The 26,186-nt window shown below is 40.1% G+C and overlaps 1 protein-coding gene across 1 annotated transcript in view; it reads left to right on the forward strand.

Moving 5' to 3' along the window:
- The window catches only part of LMTK2 (lemur tyrosine kinase 2), a 40,302-nt gene that overhangs the window by 11,949 nt on the left and 2,167 nt on the right, over positions 1 to 26,186 (forward strand). The window contains exons 4-14 of the mRNA XM_015876634.2: positions 239 to 312; positions 764 to 882; positions 2,159 to 2,246; positions 8,684 to 8,817; positions 11,201 to 11,285; positions 11,898 to 12,019; positions 13,421 to 13,570; positions 13,819 to 16,729; positions 17,938 to 18,073; positions 19,054 to 19,299; positions 20,313 to 25,857. Coding sequence (XP_015732120.1) covers positions 239 to 312; positions 764 to 882; positions 2,159 to 2,246; positions 8,684 to 8,817; positions 11,201 to 11,285; positions 11,898 to 12,019; positions 13,421 to 13,570; positions 13,819 to 16,729; positions 17,938 to 18,073; positions 19,054 to 19,299; positions 20,313 to 20,341 — 4,094 coding nt within the window. The 3' untranslated portion in view covers positions 20,342 to 25,857. The remainder of the gene's footprint in view (positions 1 to 238; positions 313 to 763; positions 883 to 2,158; positions 2,247 to 8,683; positions 8,818 to 11,200; positions 11,286 to 11,897; positions 12,020 to 13,420; positions 13,571 to 13,818; positions 16,730 to 17,937; positions 18,074 to 19,053; positions 19,300 to 20,312; positions 25,858 to 26,186) is intronic.

Raw genomic sequence — 26,186 nt, forward strand, 5'->3', positions numbered from 1 at the left:
GGGTTGTCTTTGGGCAGTGGGTGTTCTGTAGTACAAGTGGTTTAGAAGATAAGTTTCACCCCAGCCTTATTGTCACAATGTTACCTTCACTCTCGCCTGTGTCTGTTCTGTTGCTTTGGCAGAATGTGTGCGTACCATTGGGAATAAATAGTGTAGGATCTTGTATTGTTTCCTTCACTGATAGCTGGCAATCTGCGTGGTTAGGTGTGTCTAAGGTTTCTTCTGTTGTGTATGACAGATGGATCAAAGTCTCAAGTTGCACGTCAGAGTCTAAACTACATCCAGGAAATTGGAAATGGCTGGTTTGGAAAGGTGAGAAGTCTTCTAATATTGTTATAGTCCAAACCAACTAGACTTGTGCATTTCCTTCAAAGTAATAGCATAAGAAACTGAGGTTTACTTGCGCATACTTTTTAGCTGTGATTAATTATGCTTTAATTTACATGTAGTTTCTTACAAAGCCATTTGGTATCTCAAGATTTCACTTCCGTGGAATTCATGCATTCTGTTACTACCAGTGCTTTCCAGGAAAAAGTCTAAAGTAAATAAATGTTCCTTGCAAGAAGAGGTGTTTTCTGAAAATGGATGGGTAATCAGTTGTCAAGATTTATAAAGTATGGATATCTACATGCACTGACAAGCCAGAAAATCTTTATTGTGATGTGTTTATGGCTTTTGTTTCTTTTTGTAGAGAAACCCTTTTTTTTTTTTTCTTTTTTTTTTTTTTCCTCTGATTAAAGGCACGGTGGTTATAATTTTTCAGGTTCTGCTTGGAGAAATCTATACTGGCACTAGTGTGGCACGAGTGATAGTGAAGGAGTTGAAGGCAAGTGCAGGTCTCAAGGAGCAGGAACAGTTTTTAAGAAGTGGCGAACCATACTAGTAAGTAATATTCTGTAACTTGGTTACCACAAGCCCTTCATACTACTGCTTATGAGGTAGAGGGTTTTTTTGAAAGTGTTATTTGTCTGCCCTTTCTTATAAATTGAATTCTATCTCTAAGATGTGAAATACAACTGATCCAAAATGAATAAGTTTTGAGTTTGCTTAGATAATGTGCTCTTTGCTTAAATGCTTGCTAGTTATTTGTTCATGACTGAAAAACATACTTGATTTAGTTTGTCAGATATTCTGCTGCAGCTGTTCAGAAAAATCCTGGTGTTGCAAACCAACCCTGTGTCTAAGAACTGAGCTTCTAGGAACTGAGCTTTAATCCTTGTGCTCGGATGTTTCTGTATTCAAAAAAATGAAATATGGCATAGTGCTGAAACTAATTCTGCTCCAAGAGCTTGCAGTGGGGCTTGTGCAGAAATAAAGCACTTAGAGTGGCATCAACACAGCTCAGAAATGATTAACCTGAATGGAAATGCTAACAAAGTAGTGTTGCTTGGTGTTCTCTTTCTCATGCATTATGGCTGGAAGATTTCTGTACTATTTGCTTCCTGAAATTGAGTCTTTACCTACTAGAGAAGAGTTTGATGCTTACTAGAGGGAAGGTAATTTCTTATGTTTTGAGAATAAGAACAGTCCTCTAAAGAGTACTATGAATGAGTAAATAGAGAAAGGGGTATCAGGCATACCTTAAGATGTGGCTTATCTTGCCTGAATGTGCTACAAGTGAGTGGTCATGGAGAGCATTCTACTCTCAGTTCTTTCTCTTGTCCTAGTTAGTTTGCATTTAGGCTTAAATTGTTGGCAGCTGTCAGAAGAAGAAATCTCATGCCTTCTGCTGCATTGGCACAAGTGCTTTTTATGAAAGCTAGAAGAAGAAACTGATCTATCTGGGAACCACCCTGGCTAACAAAAGGGTTTAGTTTTTAGACAGGTCAGTTCCTTAAGCATAGTTCATGAACCAGTTACATGCATGAACATTTAGTTTTGGTGTGAGGGAATGATGGGGGTGGGAAGATAGGTATGACTGTGGCAGTGTCGGTTTTGTATTTTGCTATCCTGCAGATTTCAGTTGCTTTCAATGCTATGCTGCCACAGTACAGAGTAGATACAAAGGTACAGAGAATCTCTTTGGATACTTGCACCTTCTGTTCATGCTGCCTCCAATTATGTATTGAATCTTGTAGTTGAGGTTTTAGTGTATTATGTTATACTGAAAACAATGTATACTGTATTCTTTCTGACTTTAACTGCGTTTTCACTCCAGCATTCTTCAGCATCCGAATGTTCTCCAGTGTATTGGGCAATGTGTGGAAGCCATTCCTTATCTCCTAGTCTTTGAGTTCTGTGACTTGGTAAGTGCACTCATACAGAAGGCTGCTGTTGTTTTCCTGTTGTGTAAATGTTATGCTGTGTATTTATTGCCCTTCAGTCATGAAAATATTCTTATTGTTCTGTTACGGAATTTTTTTTGAATAACCAGAATTTCAGAAAACACTTTTTTCCTTCAGGGGCAGATGGCAGAAGTTGGTTTTTATAAAGCTTCTTTTTATTCGTCCTATAAATTGGAGGTTCTTGTGGAATGTTCTCAGGAAGAAACCAGCTGATGGTTCTTTTCTTTGCTGGTGGGTTTATTAGTGTCTTTTAGTCTATCTATGTCATGTAACAGGGAGCTTGGAGGTGAAGGGAGGTCACAGCACTTTTTATTGCAGTCCAGTGTCATGCACGTGCTCGGTCACATCCTAACTTTACATCCGAAATGTTGTTTGCCATCTGTGAAACCTTAATTTGCCTTAAATATGACTTCTAAGCAAATATTACTTGAAGAAACTGTAAGAATTTCCTTCTTCCTGCCTTTTCCCTCTCCAGAGTGCCCAAATTTTACTTGTACCATGAAGCTGAAATTGGGTGTTGGATTTGATTCCAGAATCTGTAATGAGTGTACTCCAGTGGTTGGAGCTTCCAGTATCATCATATGCTCTTCATGATCCTTTCTGCTACTGTGTTCTTTTAACTTGCATTCTTACTTTCTTGTCCTTTCCTTTTCCTCTTTTACTTCCTTCCCAACATGGAACCTCGTTCTGCTTCCTGAACACCTAAGGAATGCTAAGAGCACACTGAGGGGTGGTCGCATTGCTTTCTGTGCTGCTCTTACTGCTGCAAAGGCCACTGAAGATGGGAAAGGCAATTGCACAAACATCTTGCTCAGCCACGGCATTGCTGGGCATGTGCTGGAATTTGCATGAACTTTGTGATGAAGGGGATGCTGTGTGTGTAGGAACTTAGGGCTGTGCCTGCTATTCACAGAAGCTTCCCAAATTAGAGTTTGGACATAGTGATGGAGCCTTGCTCTGCAGAGACTTGAATTGCTTTATTGTAGCGCAGCACAGTATTAAAAACAAAACAGACAAACCTTTCAGAGCTGCAGGTGGCTGTCTGAAAATAGGCTCAGTAGCTGCTTTTAAGGTCTGTGGTCTAAATATTGAAAGCAAAGTTGAAAAATGTTAAGGCAGAAATGACCTCAGAAGTGCCTGTGTGTATGACTGTGACCTTGAGAAGAGGCTGTATTGATAAAATTCAGCATGGTCCTCCTTCACCTGCTTTGCCACTGCAATTTCTGTTTAAACTCAGACACACCAATAGGGTGCTGGTTGCATCAGGTGTCTCAGGCATTTTAAATCAGTGTGATAAACTTTGAGTTTTCATGAAAAAAACATCCATCTGTGGCTTTAAATAATGGAATTTTACTAGCTGGGTGAACTAATGAGGCACAAGTGCTGATAAAAATCATTCTTGTTTTTTCTTTTCCTATATGGGAGAAACAATGTAAATGATTGATCAAGGTGAGTTGTTCCATGTTTGGTGAAGGCTCAGACCTGTGTGCCTGAGGAAGCAGATAGTGGTGGTTTTTTCAGCCTGCAGGAATGGAATACTTTGTACTGCTTTTAACTCAGCACTCAAGCTGTGGTTTCTTTTCAAAGGACCTTTGAAGAAGAATATGAAGTTTGTTAGTAGATACCCCTAAATATTTAATCAGATTTAACTGCTATTTTAATTATTAGCATGATTTAATCAGATTTTGAATTTGGAGTAACTTGTGAAGATTGCCCTACTTTAAGAATATATTTTAAAAAATCTTGGTTTGCCTGATGATTAGTGCCCAAAATTGTCATGATCCTGCAGAGTAATCTGGGAAGGATTTGGCTTAAGGAGATAAAATAGATTTTCACTTTGACTGGGGGCAGTAAGCCTGACAGCCAGAACAGCAGCTCTAGACATTTGTGTGTAGCTAGATAATGTCAGTGAAATGGAGAATAGGTGTCTTGCTTCTATTCAAAGAGAACCAAAGCTCGTGTTTTAGAGTATTATATGTTGTATGTGACTTCCATACTGAAAGTTTGGCTCACCTGAAGAGTTCAGAGCTGAGTATCTGCTAGAGATCACTGCTTTATTCACTGTATGCACAAATACACTGGACCAGGCAGGCCAGATAGAGCTCGTGTCAAATAGTTGTGTGCAGAGATGGAGGTGAGTGCAGCGTTAACTCAGTTATCACCATGTCACTGACTTCTGTTGTGGTCTTTGTGCCTCTGTGGGAGGGAGCAGCACTGCAGTGATGGAGGGAGGGATGTGCGGGAAGGCAGACAGTACAGTTTGGAATTAAAAGAAGGTTTGGATAGGTAGTTTTCCTTAGTAGACAGTTGTTTGATGATGGTAATTTATTTTCAGTAGGCTAGTACTCTCAAAGCTGCTTTTATTGTTGTGATTAGGATGGCAATTACTTGGATTTTTCAGGGTTTTATTAAGGGATTTTAATAGAGGTGGGAGTTTTTTCTGTACCTTTTTTTCCTTGAAATTGGGCAGTGCAGTGAGTATGGAGGTGCTTCCAAAATGTGCCAGTATGGAGCTGTGCAGTTGGAGGGCAGTAGGAAGGGACGCCATTGAGGATGGCTGAAGGCTCCAGTGTCTGCTGACTGTGTGCTCTTCAATTGTAAGGATGGCAAATGTGGTGCTGTTTTTCTGGTTGCAGTGTAATGCTCTTTGCCTTATGTTACTGATGTATATACAAACAGGAAGAAACTTGTTTTGATCTGTGGTACTTGATGCGATTAAGAAAGAGAAGATGGTTTAGTATAAAGGTAGTGAATATGTTGGCTGGATTGTATAGGAAACTGTCTTCAGATGTCAAGCTCTTTGAGGTTTTCCCAGCCATGCAGATTTTTCTTTGCAAATTTGTATGCTGAGCAATGAGAAATGTGGATGGTCTGTAGTTCAGAACTGTTTGTAGGGCGTTTTCTTCACGCTCCTTCAGAATCATTGGATATCACAGGATCTCTCCTTTTTGCAGCTTTTCCTGTTTGGATCTGTAGCTTCTGTGGGGCCTTTTGATGTTGGCTGTGCTGCTCAGGTAGCCCTGTTGGATTAAGCAGCTCCCAGGCTCCTTGGCACCACAAGGTGATGAACAGAGGCACTGGAAACTGCAGTGCAGATACCAGAGCTGACTGCCATGGTAGCAGTGCTGAATGTCAGTTGAGCTCAATTACTTGTTTTCTTGGCCATATAAGCTACTCCAGGTATTTCTGTTCCTCAGGACAGCCTGGTTGTATACACAGTAGCTATATTTGCCAGCTTGTAGCATGTTCTGTGCTGTAATCCAAGCTGCTCTGCCCCTCTTGTTCTAAGAGCTGAGCAGGAAGCAAGAGCAGGTAGTTGTGCATGCATGATTGAAAGGTTTAAGTCTTAATTTTTCTTCATATGTATTACAGTTGTTTAAATTTGTTAATTGACCATTATCAAAGGTAGTAACGAGTTCTTCAAAGATCCTGCATTAGTTTACTTAGTGTGTTAGTGATGTCTTAATGGCCAACTATTAAAGGCTGTAGAATGGCGCCAGGTTAAAAATAGTGGTAGCTGGCTTATTAACTTTAATATATTACTTGGTCATGCATGGCCAGCATTCTGTCAGCACAGCAACTCTTCTAATGAATGGACATAATTTATGAGCAAGGGAAAGTTATTCAAATGTGGAAGTAGCATGTATATGCTGAGGCTGATTTGCCTATCAGGTGGTTCTTGGAGAAACATTTTACAATTCCCTGAGCAGATGAGGTCAGCAGGATGCAGGATTTGCCCTGTAGCTGGCTCCAGGGATGCTGTTACTGGGAGGTGCCTGCATGCAGTAGTTTTCTTTCTGATTGGCCTTTCTGATTACTGCCACTTGAAAGTATTGTTTTCAAAGAATAAAGAAATCTTTGCAATGAAAACGTACCCAGAGTTCAACAAATCTGTTTAAGAAGAGGAAAAATAGGGGGTTGATAGATTGTGGCAGCATCAGAAATCGTGTCTGTTGGGTTCAAATACTTCTTGTTCTCAGAACTGCTTAATATTTCTTAAACTTTACATCTTCTTTAAACTTTATGCTTTAACAACTTTTTAAGGGTATAAAGGATGTATACCATACACCACTCTTAAGTATTTTAACAGCGGTCATTACAGGTACGTGTACAATGAAGTACTGTTGGAACAGGGAGGCAGAAGTAATGTTTTTGTTCTCTTAATTACTTGGTGTTATGTGGCTTAGCTGGTAGCTTTCCAGCTTGGTAGGGAGAGCTGTGTGGGCAGAATTTGGCAACTTCTTTACACTTCTCAAACTCTTACTGTCCGTACCTACTGGTTTAAAGAGTCACGTCAGCTGTTTGAGTGTCCTTGTGGACCAAACTGGGACTTGCACAACCCAGAATGCTACTACATAAGAGTGCTGCAGATAAATAGTGCCCCTAGCTTCTAGTGGATGGGGCGGTGGTGGGAATAAGTCTCAGTATGTTGTGGCATTCTTTACAAAGAAGGCTGAACTGATCCTGGCTAGAACTTAGAGGGGATGGAAGGAAAAGTAAAATCTAGTTCTTTATTGATTCCCAAGAGAAAAGGGAGGAAGCAGTGGCAGAACAAGTGGAGCCTTCCTTAAGTGTGTTTAGCTGAGCTTTTTATATTTAGGTATCTAAGCAGGGAATTTTGCATAGCTGCGTTTACTAAGACATATAGTCTTTGAAGTTTACTGTATTAAAAACCTCTGTCCAATAAGGTGCTGTTTTGTAATACGAATACTGTTGATGTTTTACTGCTGTATGCTGGTAGGCAGGGAGCTGTAGGATGATTCAGGCTGGAAGGGAACCTCAGGAGATCTCCAGTTCAGCCTCCTGCTCAAAGCAGTATTGCAGACCAGGAGGCACAGGAGCCCTCCTTCCAGCCTGTGCTGCTCCATCTGGGTGGCAGTTCAGCACTTGGAAGTATTCATCAGCATCCCCCAAGTCTGGAGTAAGTGTTGTCTTAAACCAACACCAAGAAGAAATATTATATTTTCACTTCAAATGTTGCTATAAATGGGATGGGGAAAACAACCAATATGATTTGGGATGCTAGATTTAATGCAAGTTGCATTTCCTACAAGAATGTGTGTCTGCATGAATTATTTACTAAATAAGGGATGTGCATCTAAAGGCATCCCGGGAACTTAATCCAACCGGGACAACCTGTAAGCAGGCAGTTGCTGTTTTAATGAGTGAGGGCAGTATCCCAGCAGATAGTTTGCCTTTCCTCAGCAGCGTGCTGCCACCTAGGGCTGGCATCGGGTGCGTTGTGCTCCACTGTGCTCTGTTGTGTTCTTTGTGCAGCAGGATAGGGAATCTGTTATGGACACTGCTCCTCTGGGAGTTCTGAGCTCTGCTCAAGCGAGGTAGGAAGGGAGATGTGTGCTTATACATGTTTATATACATAAGTACAGTGATTCTTGCTCTTATTTTCTGAGAAGCACATTTTAGGCGAAGCAGAGACTGCTGCTTTGTCTGTGTGACCTCAAGACCTTCCCTCAGTCACCCTCCAAGGCTGGGGCACTTGTGACTTGTACAGTTAAAGCCCAGTATGTCACACCAATGAGATAAGTTAATGCAATGTGTCATGCAGTTTTCATACAGTTCATTTTCTTCCAAAACAAAACTGCCTTCTGAAGCCATTTGTTAAACTTAAAGGAAGACTACAAATGAATAATAAAAGTACATGATTGGTGCGTTAAAAGCTTAACTGTGAAAACAGTAACAGCGGTGTAAGAAACTTCTTACCCTCCCTAGAGTCACTTACTCTGGTCTTGCTTTTCCCGAGTATGTTTGACAACTTTACATTCAATATATTTCAAAGCTGTTTTCTTTTTTAGTAAAGTATGAAGTGCTTTTGTAGCTTCGTTAATTGTGTAGGTGTTGCTTAGCCCTGCCTAGGCTCAGGGAATGTGCTGCCATCTTCTTGTGCCTCAGTGATGGGAACAGGCTGTATTACTGTGCTCTTTTATCCCTGGAGCCCTGATAAGCCAGCAATGGCTGAAACTGTTGCATCTCCCTCCCATCCCCATGAGTATTCCACTCAACTTTGCTGAATGGGAGCACTTGCAGTTTTGACTTATCCTGTTTAGAAACAGAAACTCATCATATTTTAACTGGAAAGTATTATTGCTTGACAGTTATGTGTTGTTGGTTTTTTGTGGCAGTGTGATCTAGCTGTTAATTACTAAATGATGTGATTTAAAAACCCTTAAAAGGATGTACAGCTTGCCTTGGATACCTCTCAAAGCATCCTGATGGTGATGGGGAACCTGAGATCCTTTATTAAACACAGATCTGTTTATATCCAGTGCTTGCCTTGTTGACTGATAAAGCAAGTGGTGTTGTTAGTTAGATTTTCATTACAGGCTTTTGAGACTGACCCAACACACAGCACTGAGCAGTATTTTCAACTTCTTTTACAGGGTGACCTGAAAACTTATATCTGCAATGAGCAGGACCACGTCAGAGGAGATTCACAAATAATGCTGCTACAGAGAATGGCATGTGAGATTGCTGCTGGACTTGCTGTAATGCATAAGCATAATTTTGTGCATAGGTATGTTTTTTTTATTAGGATATGCTTCAGAATTCGTATGGATATTTTCATTGAAATACACACATGTTCAAGACTGTGCTTTGTCCAAATTTATGTACTGTAAGTCATGGAGATGTGATGCTTACGAAGATGCCTATTGGTGTTGTTTTACGGGTCTTACCTGCCTGTAATCTGCTCACCTGCTTTTCGGCTCTGCAACCCATAGAGTGCAGCTTTCTGCTAAGCCAGTGCAGAAGACACAGTTGTTGGATTCATTTTTAGACAAGTTAATTAAGCTTTGTTTTGGGGGGGTGAGGGGCATATAATTAGCAAAGTAAGCACAAATGTACTTTCATGGCTTATAGCAGTGTGGAACTTTTAGTAGCATATTAGCTTTGGTACTAAACATGGAAGTGGCTGCTTTTCTGATGCAGTAAGGGAGAAACAAATAAAATGAAAAAATCTGAAGCAGGGTATCTCTCACTAAATCCTTGTTCGTGCAGCCTCTCAATCTTCAGAAACAGAGCTGGTCAGAATTGGCATAGACCATAATGAGTGGGAATTTTCATTTCAGTGACTGGGGGGAGAAACCCAGAATTTATTTACTTGTGGTTAAAGATAGTGCAGTTAATATGGAAGCATGATGGTAGTTGTAAGAGGTGAAACTAACTGCTGTGAGTTATGCCAGAGTTTTGTTTATGATTAAAAACACAGGAAGGAACTGGAACACATCCACTCTAGACTTGCAGTGACTCAGTTATTGGAGTAGTTGCTCCCCGGATGTGGCTTACCTGGTGGAACCATTGGTGTCAGCATCACTTCCTGGTGGTGGTTGTTGGGTCAGTTGGTTCTTGGTAGTGGAAATGCAACTTGCATCATCTCTGTAAGCAAGTTAGGACTTGTGCTAGAGCTTGTCAGTGCACTGTGCTGTTCAGGGGAAACTACTAAACTTCATTCTTAAACTGTCGCTCTAAAACAGCAAAACTGAGCATTGTTAAACCTGTTTAATTAACCATTGCAAATGACTTGGAGGTAGTACCAGTTGTGCGTACTGCACTGAGATTGATGGCTGTTTCTGGTACTGCAGCAGTGTGGCTTTGTAGTTATTAAATTCTAACAGGATATTTTCACTGAAATGCACTTAAAGTTGATAAATTATTCTGTGGATCTGCAAAAGTATCAAATTCAAAGCAAATTCAAGCAGCTGAAGATGTATTTCTCTCTTCTTTTCAGATATTTATTTAAGTAGTGTAGAATAAACTGAAAAGCTTTGGGTGTTCTTCAAGCTTACATTTGGGCTTCTGTCCTGTGAAATGTAGTGATTATGGAAGGAAAAAGAATTCCTTATTCCTTTAACTACTTAAAGTAGTTAAAGAAATTAACTTTGGTTTGTGGTTTCCAAACTGTGCACTTCAGAAATGCTTCTTTTATCGCACACAGAAGCAGTGGTGCAGTTCTTCTGGTGCACTTTTAGTTACACTTGCACAAATTTCTGAGTTTGCACAATAGACTGAGGCAGCTTCTTGTCATTGCAGCTGCACTGCTGGCTGTGAGTGGTTGTGATCTGGGTTATGACAGAACTGCAAGTGTGTGTTCAAGATCCTTTTGTTTCCCTTACCAGAGGAACTTTGATTTGACTACCAAAGGAACTTCTATAAAATGCATGACTACTGATAGTCGTTGTCATACACCGTAGTTCTTGTTCAAACGTAATGTATGATCGTTACTTAGAGGAATTTAGCTGTAAGATACCACTAGTTGCTTAGTATCCTGTTGTAAGCTGTATTTGAACCTGGAGTGAGTTGTTGGTAGCCTTTGCTTCTGACATTGACACTGGCAGGCATGAAGTGACGAGTGTGGGTGAAGTGGGGCTGACACATCCGAAGTCATCTGCACTGTAGAATAAGTAGAATGCAATGGTTGAGCATGAATACTTTGCGGCATAGTCTGGATGTTTGGGAGTGTTTTTCACCACCATAGGTGACTGCATTTTGAACTTGGTTTGTAAAGGCCAACATGAGTTCTATCAGGCTTTTAAAATGATAATTTAGTCTCAGTCTGCAGTGGTTTAATCATGCCAATGTTAGAAAGTAAGCTACTATTGATTTGAAGTCACTTTCTAACATTTTAGGCTTTGTACGTAGAAGTAACTGTTATCACATTTAGTTGGGCTCAAACTCAATTTTTAAAGTGAATCTCCCCACCATGGCTGGTTGCTGGGCCAGGGTGTGACCTGCTGCTTGCTATTGTAATGTGCACCTGTGTGTCACTGGATAACTTTTGGAAGATGTTTGTCTCATCTGATACTCAAGTTGTAGCCTGACTCCTGAAAAGCATTACTTTTTTTAACCTGTTGGTCTTACTTTGTGTTGAAGACTCACCATTTATTTGCTTGCTTTTGCAGTGACTTGGCCCTACGAAATTGCTTTCTTACTTCTGATTTAAATGTCAAAGTTGGAGATTATGGTATAGGATTCAGTAGGTTCAAGGTAAGTTGATCTAGTCATGTACCAATTTTCTTAAGGGTTTGGAAGTCTAAGGTCATGATGAGAAAGTTTTAAGGTTGTGATTTGACAGTAAATTTTTCTTTGAATATTGGATATTCGTAGCATAGCTGGGAAGGAACTGTAGCAAACCTCATGCAACAGAATAGATGATCTTTCCAGAAGTGGAGCTTATAGAAGCTGCTTGTTAAGTTGAAATGTATGTGTTTATATGTTATATATGCAATAGGCCTAAAATAGTAATGACAGGTGTTATGCAAAAATTCACTTCGACGTTTTAAGAGAAGAAAATGCCATGACATTTAAAGAAAATGTTTTGAATACTTAAAAATACTGAGAAGGTGAGAAATGAAAAGCATGCATTGACAGGTTTTGAGCAGCAAATCCTAAACAAGAAGTTGACGTTCAGTTTTATTGTGCAGTGAATACTTGTTTTTCTATAGCATTTTCTCTGCTACTTGGGTAGAATGGGATTTATTTCAGTTCTCATTTTACACACAGCAATCACATAAAACCAGGCTAAGGAAAAGTTTGTCCATTTCTGGAAGTAGATTCAATGTTTTTTTCATTTATTTTTTTTTTCCTTCAATAATGTAGGAAGATTATATTGAGACAGATGAGAAGAAACTTGTTCCTCTGCGATGGATTGCACCGGAGTTAGTAACGAGTTTTCAAGACAAACTGCTATCGGCAGAGCAAAATAAATACAGTAACATATGGTATGTAGCACAGCTTAAAATAATATCAGTGTTACATTGTGGAGTAAATTTTCAAAGATTACATGAAGAAATAAATGATACTTACAGTTAAACTGAGTGTTGGCCTGGTGCGCTGCTTTCTAGTTTTATCAGATGTACAGTAGGTTAATCTCTACAGATCTGAAACTGCATCTTGCTTTGGAAAGCATCTTAGAAATGTGCTGTGAGAACAACCAGATTAAGGAACAAACAATAGCAGAAGAAAAAGCATTAATAAAAAGATGCTCTGTTTGTCAAATGTCTTCAAGTGTTCGTGAAGGAAGGAAATAGTGAATAATTTCTCCATTAATATGATAACTGCAGATGATCTAAAACATACCAAAGCTGATCCCATTAGAACTCGGCTAAGTTTAATTAGTGGAAATGTTTCATGCTGTAACGTGTGAGGGTTGCAGTTAACTGCCTCTGTTACCAAAGAGCTGTAGAGGGACTGGAGAAAATCTTGATGAGGATTTATTTTGAAGTCATCGAGTTCCCCTTGAATTCCAAGGAAATTTGAGGGATGGAATTTGGGTCGTAGGCTGCCAGTTCTTGAAAACATTTGTATCTAAGAGTATTAAATAATGAATTGTTTGATTTTTTTAATTTATTTTACAGAATAAGTTATATTTATTCTGTAAACCTGGGCTAACAGAAAGCAAATAGGATGGGTAGAAATTATCTAAGTACCTTTTCTTGCATCCTTCAATCAGAGTTCCTCGGATTGTTCTCTTAATCTAAGCTACCAGCAGCCAGGGCCTTAAGCATTCCAAATTGTAGTACCTTTTATACAGAGCTGCTTTATGTAAGTTGGTACTAGATGACTTCCAGAAACCTCTCCTGAGCTAAGTAGTTCTATGGTAATACATGCAGAGTCAGTTACTTTGCATTTTGAGCAAGAAAAGGTAGTCCAAAGAATTGGGATCAACTTAAATCACTGAAAATATGGTTAATGTTGTATATAGCACCAAGTAAATACTTCCCTGTATCATTCAAAAATACCAATTTAAAGAAAACTGGAACAGATTTGCTTTCTAGTGGTCTAACTTGGAGCTGCAATTTTTGACTAAAGATTTTCCTACTGTTGTACTGACCCTGAGGTTACTTTTTTTAGTATGCCCGAGTTTCTTCCACAGATCGGTCATCTGCAACTTCATGTTTGGTTACCTCAATTGGCATTGCTTTCAAAGAGCTTGGCCCCTAAGGCTTCTAGTATTCCATCAAATGCAATTAGAATGAGTTCATGGATTCTGAAATTCCTGTTGAGCCAATAAGGAAGTGATATTTGGTGGTTCTTGTAAATTGTTTATGAAGTACTTATTTTCTTAGAGCAATTTTAAAACAGTTCTTGGAATGTGATGTCATTCTGCTGTTCTTTTCCAGGTCCCTGGGTGTAACGTTATGGGAGCTGTTTGAGAATGCTGCTCAGCCTTACTCAGACTTCTCCGACAGGGAGGTCTTAACCCACGTCATAAAGGAGAAGCAGGTTAAACTTTTTAAGCCACATCTGGAGCAGCCATACTCTGACAGATGGTAAACTTCAACTTGTTAAATTTACTTTTAAAGCTGGTGAAGATGTTTTTTGTATTACCTATTTCTCTTAAAAGTGTATTGAAGTTATTACAGGTTACTGACAAAGGAACACTAGAGAAAAATGGGAGGAATTGCTGTAGGTTCAACTTTGTCAGTAATATGTCTTACTCTTTAGTTCATTAATTATCTGATTTCTATAAATTGCTTTTTATATGGAAGCTATTGAAACATGTTTCTTCTTTGCATAGGTATGAAGTTCTGCAATTCTGCTGGCTACCTCCAGAGAAGAGACCAACAGCAGAAGAAGTGCATAGGCTTCTAACCTACCTTCGCATGCAAAGCCAAAGGGACTCAGAGATTGATTTTGAACAGCAGTGGAACGCTCTTAAACCAAACACCTCAAACAGAGAAACAAATAATTCTGCATTTCCAATCTTAGATCACTTTGCAGGAGATAGACTTGGCCATGAAATGGAGGAAGTTCTTACTGTAACTGAAACAAGCCAGGGTCTCAGCTTTGAATATATCTGGGAGGCAGCTAAACACGATCACTTTGATGAGTGTGGTCATGTGAATCCCGATGAAGCAATGACATACACAAGTATTTTCTTTCCAGTGGAGGTTTTTGAGAGGTCTCTTTCGGAGCAAGGGCCAGGAGCACAGGATGGAAGTGGTCAGGAAGCATCACTTGCTGTTCCTGGGGTGTTACCTGTGTTTGATGCGCACAAACTTTCAGTTGGAAATGACTACTATATCCAGCTAGAGGAAAAAGGCAGTGGCTGCAGCATGAATTTCGATAACCAATCAGTTGTGCTGACTACAGAAGTTGATCAAGAAGCTGTACAAGAAAAAAGTTCTCATTTCATGGTTCTCAGGGATCTTGATGTTGAAGAATCTAGCACTGATGGGGACTTCTTCCACTACAATACAGATCCCAAGGAGGAATTTTTGCCTGCTACTAGTAGTAGTCCAGAAAGTCCTTTCCAAAGTATATTTAATGACATTGACAGATCAGAAGAATTAACAAATAGGAAAATACTTGGTTTTGCTGAAACAAATGATATTCCTAAAGACTTTAAACCAACTGTTTTAAACTCAAACATGGATGTTACAAATGTCACAGGTTTTGGTGAGAAAGAGCATTCTGGTCATACTTCTGCAAACAAAACAGTTTCCCTGTATGAAAACACCTCTAACCAGTCTGAGCTGGTAACTTTAGAGGAACTTTCTGATAACTTCTTGTTTCTTCAAGAGAAAAACCTATTAACAGGGATAATGTCTAATAAAACCAGCAGTGATCTGGGGCAAAATACAGAAGCTGTTCTAAAAAGTGTATTAGAAGCCTCAAGTAGGAGCTCTGTAGAGCCTGAGCCTGTATTGGCTGAAAACGTGCAGGTCTTTTCTTTAATACATGAAAAACCTGGAACTGTGAAAGATGAAAACTTTAACCCAGTAACAGTGGATAAAGATATGAATTCTTGGTCTCAGACTGCTGTAGAGATAGAGGTTTCCTCTAGTCCACCTGCAGCATATAAGTTGCACGATAAAGATATGAATCTTCCTTATTTGAAGGATGAGGGGAAACTTTCAGATGTGGAAGTCAACCAAGCCTTGTTCTGTAACACTGATACTTTGTTTCAGGAGCTGTCCAATAATGCAAAAAATAATAATGTTGGAATCAATTCATATTACAGCACTGCTGCTGAAGCAGAACAGAGTGATGTACAAATAAAACAGGGAGTATTTTCCGAGTCTGATGAAATAGATGAAATTACTTTTAATAGGGAAAAACATGGTCAAGAAGATACGGAAAGAAACCTGCAGTGTAAGTCTCCTGTATTTAAGAAAGATGAAGATTTGTTAGAGGAAAGACAAGAAACATCAAATAATTGTGAGAACTGTAAGGATGTTCTGGAGGAGGTGACCTTAATTTCTGTTGGTGCTTCAGACTGTGCAAGTCAGGACAGTCTTTTGGAAGATAGCCCATCTCCTAGAGAAACTGCAGAGCAAGTCTTAGAGACGCCTGATTCTTTGGATTCTTTAGATGTGATTGAAGTTTTAGAATCTTTACAGGCTCAAAGTCCTCAAAAACTTTTGCCTCCTGATAAGCCAGCTGACAGCGGCTATGAAACAGAGAATCTGGAGTCTCCAGAATGGACTTCCCATGTTACAGTTGAGGATGCTTCTAGTGGGGATACCGCTCACTGCAGTGCCAGTGAGAGCAGTGTCAACAATCGGCCTTCTAATCCAGTTATAATTGTTTCAGAAGCAGCACCTTGCTTAGATGCAGTAAACAGCAACTTTGAAATAACCCCGCTATCAAATCAAAATTCATACAGAGACTCTGCCTATTTCTCTGATAATGATTCCGAGCCAGATAAAAAAACAGAAGAGACTGTAAATCTATCAAGGGAGACTCTGTGTGGTGCTTCTTCAAATAGAGGAGAGAATAATAGTGAGAAGGATTACTGTTTGGGAGAGAGACTGCAAAAGCATCATCTAAGGAATTATCAGGATACCAGTATTCAGAATACAAAGCCGGATCTGAATCATAAGGTAGAGATGCAAGAGCTGGATGTAGGGGAGCAGGGGTGTCCTGAGGAGTGGACCGAGGCAACTCTGAATTCCCTGGAGATATCAATGGAAGCTAATGTGAGGGATGAAATAAAACTCTCTGAGACTTGCCATAAAAGTGTCTCTTGTGTTGGCACGAACACTTCAGAACTTCTCTCACACAGAGACTTTAAGTCTGTGCATAACATACACAGTTCTTTAGATTTGGATGATAGTGAGAAGCCCTTCTACCATAATGAAGGACAAAAGCTGAAAGAGCCAGATATTGAAGGAAAATACCTCGGCAAGCTTGATGTTTCTGGAATGCTTGATTTAGAAGATGGTGATGATGCAGATGAGGAAGATGAAAACAGTGATTCTGAGGATGACATGAGGACTTTTCATATGCACAGCCTGAGTTCTGACAGTGAGGATGAAAGTGTTCACCAGGTTCCTGAGATTCTTACTGACAAGGACGATGGAAAACATCTGAGAAGTTTACTGAAACTTCCAAAGCCTCTTCATGAAAGGGAACCTGAGCACTGGAAAAACGAGAAGAAGGCTGTAACGTTCTTTGATGATGTCACGGTCTATTTGTTTGATCAGGTATCTCTACTTTCACTGAGGAAGTAAAGGGTTGTTGTAAACACAAAGTGCTGGAATACATCAATAATATTTGTGGACTCGCTGTTACAAGCTGATTTTATGGGATCTTGTTTGTGTTGTTTGTTGTTTTTCCTTTGTGTAAAGAAACTTTTTCTTGGCACGGTGCGGTTTTATGCTGGCAATAGAATGGCTGCAGTGACTTAAAATGCAGGTTTGCTTTGCACAGGGTTGCTTGCTAGACGAGTTTGAGGACTTAGGATTAAAGTTTGTACATGTTTATTATACAGGTAGAACCACTGAATCTTGCATTAATTGGCACTAAACAATTTACCTTAAACTATAATCAAAATGTAAGAGAAGTAGTTAGATGACAATACTACTTATTATCACTACAGTGTTACTCAGATTCAGTAAAATGATACTGATCTGCTTATATAGACCAAGGTTAGATATGTTTCCTACTTGCTCTGTCAATTTGTAAAGGTGTGCAGTTGCTACAGTGTTAAAATACAATCCCTTTGAATCAGTTTCCACCATTGTAGTGAGTCTGAAAGGACGGTCATGTCATGTTGTTAGGTCTGGAAATGCTTGTGATGATGTAAGTAGTAGGAGTTGTCTGCAGTAGAAAACATAAGTGGTACACTGTCTTCTGTAGAACCGCAATCCTGCTGTCAGAGGGGAAGATAAAAATAAGATGTATTCAACTGCTCAGTTGTTTAACTATGGAGTTTCACAGGAATTTCTAACATGTTGGCTGCTTCGTGTACCAGTCATGCAGCGTTAGTCTCTTCATCCTGAATTATAACTAGGGAGTGAAAAAATGAACAAGGAAGTCAATAAAGTGCTGGGGGACAGGACTGTGGGCTTCTTTAAAACCAAACCGATAACCTGCCTGTGCATGGCTGAAAAGGGGACCGTATCCGTTCAATGGGAGATGAAATAATTTAATGATAAATGACGTCAAAATAGTCACCTCTGCATGCATTTTAGCATTGAGCTGATAGAGCTTGTTTAGAAAATGGATGTATATTTACATGCTTAAAGTACAACTCAAAGAGTTCTGTTGCATGAATATAACTAAGAGCTTGCAGACCGTTTTATTCCATAGTAGATTTGATAGGGAAAATGAGAACTTTTGGAAAGCTGGCATCTAACTGCATGGATACATTACATCTACAAAAGGGTTAAACCTGTTTTGTTTGCATTAGGAAACACCAACTAAGGAATTGGGAAACCGTGTGGCAGACTTGAATGGCGAAGGCTCTCACAGCACTCCTGCTCCATCCTCGGGTTTTAGTTACTTCAACAGATTTACGAATTCAGAAAGCTCAACAGACGAAGAAGGTACTTGGCAGTATTTATATGCAGCACGGGTTGACAGTGTTATGTATAGTTTTTAATGAACTGTCACTTAAAATCTGCAGTTTGATAAGTAAACCATACTGTGCTAGCTTCAATTTCACATATGAAGCAAATACTTGAGCTGGACTTAGACACCAATGTTATTGCTTACTAGGGCTTGGGAGTTAATACTGCTTGTCTCTTGATGTGTCTCGAGGGGCATCCAAACTGTGGATAAGAAGCTGGATGTTTTCAGAATGTAGGTATGAATGCAAGATTTGAGCCTCAGGGTTCTGAAGCTGAGTTTTGTATCTGGGGAGGTGCTACACACCTCTTCCAAATGCAGTATGTTTATGACGGTCAGTGTGCTCTTCCTGACCTTTTTTCTCTCCAGTCTCCATCCTTGGAGTGTACACATGCTGTGGGTTAATGTGGGTTAATGTGTGGGGAGGCAGGTTCACTCCCAGTGGGATGGAAGGAGAGGAAGATTCAAAGCAAGAAAACCTGTGGGTTGAGGAAAAAAAAATGTATTTAATAAGCCAAGAAGATGTGGAAGAAGGAAGAAAAGTGGTGCAAAATCCATTCACCAGCTGTTGTGTATAGACAGATGCCTAGCCAGTTCCTAAGCAAAAGGTGGCTAACTTCCCAGTCTCCTCTGTTTTGTTAAACGGTGTTGTATGGCACCGAATGTCAGGTTTTACATGTGGGGAGATGACAGTGTTTTTAAGTCGGTATTATGCTTTTGTGTGGTATGTATCAGAAGCCTCTTAAGTCTGGATTTTGCTTCCAGAATTCAGTGGCATGCTCTGTAATTCTGTGGTGTCATTTCTTATGACTTGGTCTTGTCTGAAAAGCTACAGTAGGTTTGCTTTGAGTTTTCCAGGGACTTGCTTTTAAACTCACATGACTTTACAATAATGTAAACTGCTTCCTTTTCTCTTGTTTTCTTTTGTTGTTTTGTTGGTTTTTTTTTTTACACCAAGGTGGCGGTTTTGAATGGGATGATGACTTCTCCTCCCCAGAGCCATCCTTTATATCAAAGGCAGCTGATAGCCTTATTAGCTCTAAACCACCTCTTCAGTCAAAGTACTTCTCTCCACCTCCTCCCACCCGGACTCTTGAACAGAACTGGTCACATTCATCCCCTTACTCCAGATTCTCTATTTCCCCTGCAAACATGGCAAGCTTTTCCCTTACACATCTTACAGATTCTGATATAGAGCAAGGAGGTAAGTGACTTAGTTAAAATTATTATTTTGAAGCTATAAATTAAAAGATTTATCCAAAGATATTTGTCGTATAGATGACGAATTTTGTTCTGTGTTAAATACTTTACAAGTACTTTATACTACTATAGAAGTTATGTCTGACCCTCTCCTTCAGTATGACAGCCGCATGGCCACAAACTTGTGCCTCTGGAACATCTGTGAGACAAGTTTGTGCTTCTTGTTTCCTAAGTTAGTGCAGTGTTTACAGAAATGAAACCTGCGCTGTCCTTAAGCACTGTGGCAGCTTCATGATTCTCATTATTGCCTTGTCACGGGTCCTTTTATTGTTATTGCACAGGATGAGTAGTTCATCTGCAGTCGTTGAAGCTTGTTTTACGGTTTTGATGTATTGCTTTCTAGAAACCTCATTTTTGAAGTTCTCTCAAGTGCAGCATGTTTTGTAAAGCTGAGTAGGATAGTTTGTTCAGAGAGCCAAACAAATGAGCTCATTGGTTTGTTGAGTAGTAGCAGTGTCAATTAATGGAACATTTCTTGTCTATAACAAAAAGCTGCTTAGAACTTGATTGCATTTTTGACAACTTAGAGGGGAAAAAAGGGCAGACTTGAATCAGTTCGGTTTATTAGCAATCTAGATAAAATACTGCATTATAAAAATACTTTTGATTGCTGAGCCTTTCTAGTGATCAATGACTATAAAAACATAATCAGTTACTTAGTTTTGTATTGTTCTTGTATCATGCATACTGATTAGATAACAGTGGCTGCTCATTAACTTACAGATAAGGTTGTGGAGATCCTGCGCTGCCTTGTGTCCTGAGAAGTGACATTGAGCTGTGTGATTTAAGCAGATGTATGTGTACATGTTAGCAAATGCTTATGGTAGTTGAAAGCTCTAGGGAAAGATAAGCCAGAGCTTATGTGTGCAATAGCAGAATGGCAAGTTCTGGGAAAAGTCTTGCAAAGCAGTGATGGTTGTGCTGAGGGATCTCACTGTGTCTTTCCTCTGCTAATAGGAAGCAGTGAAGATGGAGAGAAAGATTAAATGAATTAAAAACTTTCTGGGACTTCGTACACAGGACACACAGACTGTGTCTGAAACTTGTTTGTGTGAACTCTGATCTCCTGGAGCGACACAGGTAATCAGGAAGTCCTAAGAAATGGAAGCGAACACTGAAAGCAATGTTAAATCAGGACATTAATTTGAATGTGTATTTAACTTTGTAATGTATTTTTAAATCAGTGCAATTTTGCTTTTCATTATTGAAAGATGATTCTGCCGCTGTTTTCAAGTACTTGAAGTATTTTTCAGATAACTTAAGAAACAAGTTAGGCGATTACACTACAGTCTGGTTTATGTATGAGGTTGTATAATATTCTTTTTATATTTTTCCATGTAGTTCATGATCTGTTTGAACATACACCTGTTGTAGAATTGTGTATAACTGTCCTGTGCAACAGGTGGCCGTGTTGCTGAAACTGTATGAATGATAGTTGATCAGTAGTGAGCCATATTTATTTAAAAGATATCACTACGTGTTACTTTGCTTATTACAATTGCACTATGGATTATTCTTCCTCTATTTGCTGATGATGTACAGAATCAAGATGTTAAATCTTTCAAGGAATATAAGACAAGTTGAATTGGCCCAGTTAACCAGTTTAATTTGTCCTTTTTGTAGCCTTTGCTATGCACGGTACTTGTAAAACGTACATAACTTCTGAGTGTTACCTTAGATTTGCTGAAATCTTATATTCAGTACCATTTCTAAACGATGATTATAGATTGTTAGTGTTCATGTTTTATAGGAAACTGGAATAGTGTATATGGTATACTCTGGAATTTGTAGGTGAAAGATAATGTCTCAATTCCTGAATATGATCCTACTGACTGCTTGAACTGTAATTCCATCTGACTATGTCATACTTAAGGGCCTTCCAGTTGGTACTGCAACTTTCTGCCTTGGAGACAGAAGAAACAAAATTGACTGTATGAAACTGGAAATTATGGATCTTCTAAAAAAGACTGTTTTAAACAGACTGGATTTCAGGCATGTTTGGCCCTTCAGTTGTACATTCTTGAATTTCGAAGCTCTCTTCTGCTGACTGCAGAATGGGGCTGCCATTCAGAGGCCTGTGGTAGATCTACCTCTCAGTGATGTTCCGACAATTAAGAATTACACTAATGGTTAATAGCCAATTCTGCACCCTTTGTAAGGCCAGACTTACTGTAAGATACCTGCAGGGCTCCCTGATCCATCTCGAAACATGTACCCAAAGATGTCGTAAAGTTTACTCTGAAGCTGTCCGTAGGGGAAGGAATGCGGTGTGGTTCTTCAACCTTCATGCTTTCCTGTGCATTTAGTTAAATTCTTTAAATTGCTTGGGGGAAAAATAGTCCTTAATTACTATTCTGAACTGAGGTAATTTGAGAAACAAATCCCTGGCCTCTTGGAATGCATTATGCAGCTGCAGATCTGTAGGAAACACTGACAGGAGCAGTTTACCTGGCTTTAAATCACATTGTATTTTAGTGGGTTTTTTTGGGGTAGGGCTTCAGCATAAAGTCAGTCCTCGTGCTCCATGTTCAGATCCGATCACCTGAAAACTTTCACCCCACATGAAGTACAGGAAGACTGCATATTTACAGCTCTGTAAAGTTAGTGTCTTATACTTTTTATGCATCCTGATATTTTTTTTAGTGTGTTTTAAATGGGAAGGAATACGTTCATTGCTGCTTTCCAGCATTATCTAGCCCTTAGCCAGACCGGCTTCCATACCGACAGGAAGGGATTAATGGCATTCTGTCAAGTTACTTAACATTGCCAATATGTTGCTGAGAACTTCTTTGATGGGGCACTGAGGCTCAGAGCTGGTGAGAACTGTGCTTCAGTGCGGAGTGAGGAACTGAATTTCTCCAACATTTCCCAAAACATGGTTTAAGAGACAAAGCCAAGTAGTTCTTCATACATGCTTACATTATGCACTGTGGAGGGCTCAAGGAAGCTGTGAGCTACTTCTCATGTGTTAAAAGATAGATAATTGACTTTGTGCACATGTTATTGCTTAGAAATTCCACAGTTTCAATATTAAACTCCCCAATACGACTAGTTTAAGGTATCGCATCGAGGTTCAATAATTCTCACACTGTTCAGTGTGAAAATTCAAAACTAAGTATGAAACTCCATAAGTGGTCTGCAGATGGTGTGTGGTTTTATCTGCCTCAGGAGGTGAACAACTACCTGTGTCAGACCTGGAGTTCAGCCTTAATTTTGAATTGCTTGACTTAGAATATAGTCCAGAGTTAAGTAAAAGCTCGTACTCCCAAACGTTAACATCTGGTTGTGCGCTTTGGTCCTCACAATTCTGGAAGCTCAGCTGTTTCTCACACATGTGGCATTCCAAAAGCGGTTTCCTTGGTTTGATGGAAATACAACTTTTATTCTTTACCAGAGCTTAAAGAAAACCTTACATAGGAATCAAAGTTTACTCCTTTGTCCAAATGGACTCATTGCTGACAAATGGCCAAAGGAGCATGTGTTGCAGAGTGGGCTGGGCTATGTCTGGTATTGAGCTAAGCAGTGTCCTTTTCAGCTATACAAAGAGGAGAGGAATATGCGAAGCTGACACATCTAAGTTAACCCAGGGTTTAAGGTCAGTAATCCAGAAGGTTAGATGGCAATAATCTATAAACAAAGCTGTAGTTGACATCTGATCAGAGTGCTCTGTTAGCAGCACTGAGCCACACCCACCTGGCCTGCAGCAGCACAACAAAGGTGAACGGGGATTCCAGCAAATTGTGCTTTAATAAGGTCCTAAAACTGCATGAGATTTCTTGCAGTCACTGCCTGAGCATGGTTCGGTTTTGGAAGTATGTGTGTCTGTTTTCAGTGGTTTAATATGGAAACTGGTTAAATTTTAGTTCCTTCTCTGGTACAAGGCTTTGACTATCCGAAGGCGTTGTCTCAATTTGGCTACTGAAGTTATTTTAAAGACCTGATTTTTCCCACCTCAGGAAATTTGTTTTAAAAAATAAAGAAATAAAACCGAGGGTCGGTGGCAGGAAGTCAAGCAGGTGAGAAGTGTGTTCAGTCCTAATGGAAACGCCTGTACTCTCCCAGCTCCCCTATCTGCAGGTACGTGGCGTGTCCCGCTGATGGTGGAAACTTCATGGCAATGAACGAGTTAAGTGTGTTTCATATCCTTGTTGATGCACTAATGAAAGCCATTTAAGCCTCATTCTTTTTATCAGTATTTTTAGCAGATTTCTGTGTAGTACGCAGACCTTCCTTCACTGGGGGCTGGTTGGTGGAAGGACTTTTCCTGATGAAGCACTGTGCTGCGACGTCGGCACTGTCAGGTGTTGGTGAATGGCTATTTGAGTTGGGGTTGGTGGAATCAACATTTATTAGCCTTATAAGAAATAGCCTTAACTAAGAACGGAGTGTACAAAATCACTTCAGCTTTAAGTCATGCAGAAATATCCTTGTATGTTAATGGCTTTGGTACAAGACTAGAAGAAGCATAGAGGGGAGTCGAACATCATGTAAACTTATTGAGAATGAGTGTTTGTAAAACCAGCAGCCTGTTTTTCAGAAACTTGAATATGACTTACAGTTTTGTTTATGAAATCGTTCGAACTTGCACAGTTGTAGGTGTAACTTAAATGACAAATGGTACTGATGTGTGTGTATATATGTTTAATTCTATTTGTAAATGAGAAGCTATGTAACAAAACCATAGGTATGAGGTTTTTCCTATTGTAATTTAATACAGGTATGAGGTTTATGGCAATATATCATAGTTAATGAATTTCAGGTCAAAACGTCTTTAAATTGTGTACATTTTTAAATTGTAATTTCTACTGTATATTGATTATCATGCATAGTGTGATTCAATAAATTGCTTGTAATTTAAAAATATTTAATATTAAAAATAAAATAGTTATATATTTATAATCTCTTTGTCTGTTTGTTCGTTCTTGAGCAGATGCCAGTAATGGGTCTGGTACACAGTGCAGCACAGCTGGCTGCTGTCAGTGTTAGCATCCAGAGCCTGGGAATGTTCCAAAGGTTTGAAGCAACAGTTCTAGGAGATGAGCCTACATGAAATAATACCACCCTTAATTATTTCCGTTATTGCCCTTGTTATTTCTGTTGATATAATATAAAGAAATAATCCTTAATTATTTCTGTTATTGCCTTTCAGGTAACGTGTGCATATTGTCAGTAGAGAAGCAACATTCCAGTTAGAAACAGTGTAATTAAATGCGTATATATACTTATTTATTTTAATGCTAGAATTGAATATTTATAGGCAGAATTCAGAGTTACCTTTCAGAAAACAGGTGAATGGTATTGTTTTCTCACAATGTTTTGTATTTATTTGTGGAAGATGTGCTTCAGTCTAAAAGCATGTGCTGAATTGCCTTAAGATCTGCAGATAAATGCAGTACTTACATGTTTTGGTAGCTTCTTTCACAAGAGATTCAGACTCTCAGCCCTGGCACTCCCTGAGGCAGGAGGAAAGAGTTGTCTTTCGTCCCTATCTGTTGACTGTTGAGATTGTGCAGACACACAGCATTGTAAAGCAGTTAGTGGAAGCTGGTGTGAAAGCCCCTGCATCCATCTAACAGCTGCTGTGAGTCCTGGGAACAAGTGAATTATCAAGATGGCTTAAGTAGCTAAAATATAACTAATGGGCTAAAATTTTACCAAGACTGATCATTATTGAGAACAGATGTGGAAGTTCCCAGGGCACTATCTCTCTGTCTAATGTACTGACTGATGATATCAGCTCTTGCAAGCTTTTCCAGACGCAGCCTCCTTGTGGCACAGGTTGTGTGGTAACTTGCACAGCTTGTGGCAGGACAGAGAACTGGGATGGCCTTTTCCATCTGAGGACGTCCAGCTGCTGAAGTAAGTCTGGGAGCCATCACTCCTGCAGGGACAACTTGTTTATGCACTGATCTGGGTCGTTTAGCTTCCATCAGCCTGTGACAGTGCCTCCATGTTGCTGTAGCACTGTTGGCCCTGTAGGCCCAGTTACCAGCCCAAACAGGGAGCCTTGAGCTCCCTGCTGACCGCCCACCACTTCTCCCTCCATGGGAGGAAGCTGTGGCAGTGCTCCCTCGTGTGCCTGCAAGTGGCTCATCTACCCAGACGCAGTGCATGGTGTTGGAGTGCTGGCACAGGCTGAGGTTGCACACTGCTGGCAGCTGCTGCGCTGTGCCCCAGGGCCCGCCCACGCTGCTAATGCGACGTGTCACAGGCAGCCAGCTCTGACAAGGTGGGCAGCGGGGCTGCTGCTCCTTCACTGCACCAGCGCCTGCTTAGCAGACTTACAACAGTGCATCCCTGGGCTCTCCTCAGTGTGAGGGTCCCACATCCCTCACAGGCTCCTCATTCTGAGCTGTCCCTGTTGATGGACCCCGGACCAGCCCTGAGGGCAGGTGGTGCCCGGGCTGCTCCCATGGATGCTGCTGCTGCTCCTGGCTTCTCACAGGTCTCTGCCATGTCCCCCTTTGGGCTCTAGGTGCCTTCTCCACAGCTGATGACAGCGGTAAGTTGAAGAAAAGAAATGCCAGCCCTGATGGATGGCTGCAGATGCACTGATACTTGGCTGTTGTTCTCCTCTTTGGTTTCTCTTGAACACTCCACTCTTCTGCTCCTGATCTCTTCTGTCTCCTCTTCCTCCTCTGCTCCCATGCCATCTCTCTGGCTGTGGCTCCACACAGCGCTTTCTCAGGGGATACAGCCATGTGCAGCAGTCTAGAAGCAAACCTTAGCCAGCTGAGTGCCCACTTAGTCCCACGTCATCCTATTTGCTCAACTTTACCTGCAGTTTGTAGGACTTCATTGCTTGCTCCCTTAGTTTGCTGAAGCTTCCTT

The sequence above is a fragment of the Coturnix japonica genome, chromosome 14 (genome assembly GCF_001577835.2).
Source record: "Coturnix japonica isolate 7356 chromosome 14, Coturnix japonica 2.1, whole genome shotgun sequence".
In the NCBI taxonomy this organism is placed as follows: Eukaryota; Metazoa; Chordata; class Aves; order Galliformes; family Phasianidae; genus Coturnix; species Coturnix japonica.